General features: G+C 46.0%; 1 protein-coding gene across 3 annotated transcripts in view; it reads right to left on the bottom strand.

Annotated features, from left to right (window-relative positions):
- Window positions 1-346: 346 nt before the first annotated feature.
- The window catches only part of SERTAD2 (SERTA domain containing 2), a 114,655-nt gene continuing 109,001 nt past the window's right edge, over window positions 347-6,000 (bottom strand). For all 3 annotated transcript variants that reach the window (XM_082358323.1, XM_082358324.1, XM_082358322.1), the window contains exon 2: window positions 347-5,592. In XM_082358323.1, the coding sequence (XP_082214449.1) occupies window positions 4,653-5,588 (936 nt within the window). In that variant the 5' untranslated portion in view covers window positions 5,589-5,592 and the 3' untranslated portion in view covers window positions 347-4,652. The remainder of the gene's footprint in view (window positions 5,593-6,000) is intronic.

Raw genomic sequence — 6,000 nt, 5'->3', positions numbered from 1 at the left:
TAAGCGTGAGATGGCAAAGCTTGGCAGATACCAAGTCCAGAGCCTGGGAGAGAGGTAGGAGCTGGAAATACGTTTTCAGAGTCCTGAGTGGATTAGGAACCCTCGGGAAAGCAAGCAGGAGTGGAGGCTCAGCAAAGAGCTGGAAAAAAACCCCCAATGTTTAGTGAGAGTTGGGGGAGGAGGCTCGGGAAGGGCCCAAGAGGCAGGGGGAGAACCGAGAGACAGGGAGAGGGTGACAGCACCAACTCCAGCACAAGCCGCGAGCAGACCGTTCCCTGACGCGGGCAGACGGTGACACATGAGCTGGTTGTGCTCCGGGCAGAAGGAAACTGCAAACACGCCTCTCTCATCTTTTAACTGTTTATTGTATAATATAAAACTACAAAAGTAAGACTGCTCATTTCCATGTACATTTAATCTGTCCAATTGTTTAGATTACAGCCCAAACCTACACGTGAATACAACCATCTGGGTTCCGATGTAACGTCTAGTAATATTGCATAGAAAAGGCACAGCTCTCAGGTCTGTGGGGGAAAGGTTACACCTCCTGTTTGACAAAAGCCCTCCTCAAAAACCATGCACCAAACATGTCACTATGTACATCTTTTCCAAATCTTGGTTGTTTGCTAGTATGGACCAACTTCCCTTCCAAACTTGTTATCCCCAAAAGACGTCCAAAATTTTTATTGGCTTTGTTTGCAATAGCATTTGATCCTGGCTAATTTTCAAGAACCATTTAGACTCATTCTTAGAAGCCCTGAAAACAACTGTACAGAAGCAGGACGCACACACCTCACTGCCATTGGCAGTTACTGGAAGTTAACCATTTCCAGCCGAAACAGGTTAAATATGCTCTTTTCAATTATTTTCAGAAAGCATATAAAGGTCCAATTTGTAACAGCAAGATTTTGAAATTAAGACAATTCATACAGAGAATAACAATCGCTGCACAAAGTAGAGTCTCTCTCTCTCTCTCTTTTTTTTTTTTTTTTTTTGCACCTGTCATTTGAGAAGGCTGCCCTGCCGATTCATAATTCATTGTTTACCACAAAGGTGGTTAATAAATTTAAGCTTTAAAAATGATCCGTAAGTTGACACTTTGGCTCTTTGGAGTTTATTTATTTAAGAAATTTCCTTGATCGATCTCAGGGCAGCTGGGACACTCCAAGGGGCTATGGCAATAAACAGCACAATTGAGAAAGACACTCCGGTGGAGGCGGTTCTGGCTAGTTCTCACCCTTTGGTGTGAGCGAGGGCGTCGGTGTGGCTGCCCCTTCTGTCATAAAGAGAGAAAGTGCGACTAAAAAAACTTTAAAAAATATCAACCCTTTGATGCTTGATTTTCTTAAAAATTTGGAGGTATTAAAACATTCCTCATCCATACCTTTTGCATATTTCAAATCGACCCATATTAGAGGAGAGAGTAAAAATGAACGTCGACTGTGCATACGATGAGAAGACCCAGGGGTCTGGCTCGGACCCCCTTTTAATACAGATTGACATTCCTACAGGAGAATAAATTCCTACATACATTCTGCACATGTTACGATCCAGATGTTGTTAGAGCGCCACAGTAAAATAAATATATTTACACAGAAAAAAAGGAATAAATAACTTATGAAAAAAAATCACTTCAAATTCAAAGCTCTTATTATTCTGCTCTCATCTTGTCACTTCATTGCACATCACTGTCAATAATTGTCCTCTCCCAGCCCCACCCAGCATGTCTCTCTGTCTCTCTCGTAAAGGCACCTCAAACTGCCTGCCTGACTCTGAATGCCACAGGATGTCCTTTAGAAACGGGAAGGCACTGCTGCCGGGTGGCATCTGGAAGCACGTCCCACACTCAAACTGGGACTTGGAGATCACACACAGGCTCACGTTCTTCCCTGTCGGGACATCACTTTGTAAAAATAAGACACAAAGATAACTGGAACACTTGATGGTTTTGTTCTTTTGAAAAAGGGCCACTAATTCCCCACGTCTTCCTCATTAGACCTTGAATATCAAGAATTTACGGTGAGGGTGTCCAGAGAATTAAAAAGCATTTGCGTGCTGCTGTTGGGGGATTTTGTTTTTGATCCTGAAGCCCAGCCTTACAAATGCGGGAGAGTCAGAGAACCACGTGTGGGCAACACTTCGCTGTGCTTATTTGAACTGCTGCCCAACATATGGGATTTGTTTAAACACACGATTTGCTAATCCAACCGAAGTACAGTTGTTCTAAGTTACTATCAATCAGTTTTTAACAATGGCAAATCAGCCGCCTTACCCTGTTATTGTCCGGAATAATCAACACTATTGTGCATGTACACGTATGTGTATGCGGGCGGCATGTGGAGAGTCTGCCGGGTCCTTGAGTTAGCAGAAGCATGGAGTCTGGGCGGACTTGTTCTCTACAGGAAAAGGAAGCCCTTCAAACGGACAGGCACGGTGACACCGGAAGCATCTACAACAACCCTCACCTTAACTACATGGTCCCTGGTCCTATCAAAGGGAATGACACATCTGCAGTAGTAAGAGGTGTCCGGTGGAGGGTGCTTGCTGGAGAACAGTGCAGTTTGATCGGTTTCTCACTGCTCGTCTGAGTTGATAATTAGCCTTTAAAAACACATTCAAGTTGGCGGGGGTGGGGAGTAAATCAGAACGTAGAAAGATTTAATCATATCATACGTGAATCTTTTGCTTAGATGAGCAGTTCCTTCATCAAAATGTATTTGCTTTGCCATGTGTATTATAAAAATAAAACTATCTATGGCTTGTTTAAAGTGCCATTTTATAAAGCTGTCTTTTTTAATTGGCCAGAAAGACTCAATTTTATCCATGGCAAGAAGTGAGCAGAATTGGTGACTGAATATTGACAAATGACCGACAACAAAGACAACAACAACAACACAAATCCCATAATTTAAAAATTCTTAAATAAATATAAAAGTTATTCCTAAAGAAGCCACCTGCATTTCAACAATATAGGTTGTAACCAGCTAAAGTACCATTGGAAGAAAGAAAAAACTGAAACGGAAAGGCCATTAATAATTACGGCAACAAGCATGATACATTGCAAACGTTTTAAAATTAAATGTACACCGCTAGGAATAAAAAGCTAGTTCTCAAGTTCTCCTGGCAGAGAGAGGATGGCAATGGGGGAGGAGGGGAACATGCATAGAAAGTCCTATCTGTGTATTTGGGTAAAACAGCCTTGTAAAGTGTAGTTAGAGCAGTTGATTTAAGAAAGCATCCAGATCGGAGGCCGTGACGTAATGGGACCAACTCCAGGTTCAGGAGCCATGCGTGTTACAAGAGTGCATCCTAGGCTGGGCCGAGGAGAGCTGGGCTCACTGAGGTGATCGTGAAGATGCCATTTTCAGCACTTAGCAACAGAGGGAAAGAAAGCTCTAAGGAAGGGAAGCAGGAAAAGACAACAGAGCGACATGATGGATGCCTTCTGGGGGAGAGTTCCTTCCTGACGAGCCCTAAGCGTCGCAACAGGGTTTAGTTCCATGAAGAGGTCGGTTGCTTTTCATAAAATTTTGTTCGTGTGTAAAATTTCAGGTCTTCATAAAAATTATGCCCAAAAGGGAAAGATCTGGGGTTTTGTTTAAAAAAATAAAAACAATTAAAAGCGCAGACTTGGCATAAATACAATGAGTACTTGGTAGCCTTCCCCTCCAGAGAGAGAGCTAAAGAGAACCATCACTTAAACCCCGAGCTCCATGGCCACCTCCCGCCAACTGCTTAATGCAAGTTTGATGAGCAGACGTGGCTCTGGCTTTGGAAGTCACAGTGCTGGCGGGTGTTCATGCCAGGGGGTCGGTGCTTGTGAAATCTGGGTGTGATATCTCCTGGCCCTTCTTAAAGCGCTGTGTGTGTGTGTGTGTGTGTGTGTGTGTGTGTGTGTGTGTGTGCGCATCTGGGACATCAACTGCGAATTGATTTGATCCAATTTTCTCTTTGCACCAAACACATATAAAACATTACAACTCTATAAAAGTACAAGTGCAACTTGTACATCTGAAGTTTGCAGGAACTATGTGAGCAAATCCTATCAAAATAGCTATCTCATATGTATAAACAGCATTTGTTTTTAGAAAAACAATATCATAAACTGCGGAATCTGTACAAAAATATAAAATAAATTTGGGCAGCAGTTTCTAAACAGCCATGTAAATGCAACACTTACGAGGAGTAGTTAATGCCTCTAAAAAGGCTGAATTGCCAAGTCAACCTATACAGGGCGAAAATGCCGGAAAAGGTACTGAGATTATCTAAATAATATATATATATATTTTCTTTTTTTACCTCTTGCAATAAAACTTATAGAAAAAATAGACAAATATGCACATGCAATTTACAGCTTTTCCAACTTATTCCTTGTGCTTCACTTGAACTGTTTATTTTTGTCATTCCACATAGCGACATTGTCTTCAAATGTATTCTTTCCTATTCCCGGGGACTAGGTCTCTGAGGAACCACTCAAAAAAAGCATATTAAAAGTGGTCATACTTGGATGAAGGCACTCCAACTCTGCTCAAAGCAAAAACTAGTGTGATCCTTTTGTAGAATGTTCTTTTTCTCAGAAAAAGGCAAGCAAGGGTACATGCACAGTGCGGAGAGCTGTCGGGGTGCGGGGTGCAGGCGACGGGCCCCGGGGCTCAGGACCCGACCAGCACCTCCATGATGTGGTCCAGCTCCGTGAGGTCCATCTTGAAAGGCTGGCTCGGGGCGACGGGCTGGCTGCTGTAGGGGGCCAGCGTCTTGAGGAGGTCGTCGGCCGACACGGGGGACATTTTTGAGGATGTCCCCGACGCGGACGTGCAGGGGTCAAAGTCGTACATGGACGTGTCAATGTCGGCAAACAGGATGTCGTCCAGGGTCAAGTCTGTCAGGAAGCCCGTGGACGTGGTGATCTCAAAGTTGCCGGGCAGGGAGTCCATCAGTTTCGGGTCGTCGGGCCGGCCGTCCTGGAGCCCCTCGGGTCTGTGCGCGCCGGGCCCGCCGGAGTCCCCTTTCGGGTCGTCGGTGGTGGCCTCCGCGGCCTCCGTGGAGGTAGATGTGGGACAGAGCTCCTCGATCTCGTCCAGGGCGGAGGAGAAGCTGTCCTTTTCCGGCGGGAGGGCAGGAGGTGCGAGTCTGGCGGGGGCCGCAGGCTGCGCAGCCGGGGAAGTGCAAAACGTGTCCTGGTCGTCCTCGAGCAGTGAGGCGGGGGTGAGGCAGGCCTCCAGGGGCGCAGCGCCGCCCAGCTCGCAGGGCGCGGGCGCGGGGTGGCTGAAGGCAGGCGGCGCCTCCCGGTAGCTGGAGCCCAGCGGGTCGGCGGGCGGCGAGGAGGCGGGGAACGCGGGCCTCAGGCTGCCCTCCTGCTTCAGCTCCTCCTGGATCCGCCTCAACATGTTGTTGATGAGCACGGTCTTTTGCAAGCTGGGCTCTGTGAGGGGCCTGTGGTTGTAGAGTTTCATAAGGGAAATGTTGAAGATAGTCTGGCGCTGTAAGGTGTAAGACACCTTGGACGGACCGTCGGAGGGGGACACAATTTTGCCTTCCAGCCCATCTTCATGCTCGTCAAACTTCCGTTTTCCTCCTTTCCCCAACATATATCTGCCAAGGAGAAAGGAAGGAGATGGAATCAATCCCACAAAAAAGAATTTCCACTGTAAAAAAAGACGCGGATTCAGAGGTCAGGGCTTGGACTTGAGTTCCCTGCCCAGGGTTGGTTACAACAGAGGAATCGTTGGGAAATCTACCTTTGTGTGCCGGTGGAGCAATTTTTATCACTGGGTAGTCTGTTGAATGTATTTCTTGAGAAATGTGTACAACACAGACAAGTTAAACGTTACCATGGAAACCATGATTTTGACTTTGTGCTCGTGGGCTTGCGTTCACATGCCTATGGCGTTACCATGCAGGTTCAACTTCCCTCCCCCAAACAGATCTATTTTTAAAGCCCAAGAAAACACTGACAATGCTATGACCTAAACAGGTAAAGGTATCATAGATTACAGCTTG

The sequence above is a fragment of the Balaenoptera borealis genome (assembly GCF_965194805.1).
Source record: "Balaenoptera borealis genome assembly, chromosome: 15".
NCBI lineage: Eukaryota > Metazoa > Chordata > Mammalia > Artiodactyla > Balaenopteridae > Balaenoptera > Balaenoptera borealis.
The sequence above is the reverse complement of the archived record's forward strand: the minus strand, read 5'-3'. Positions and strand labels throughout refer to the sequence as shown.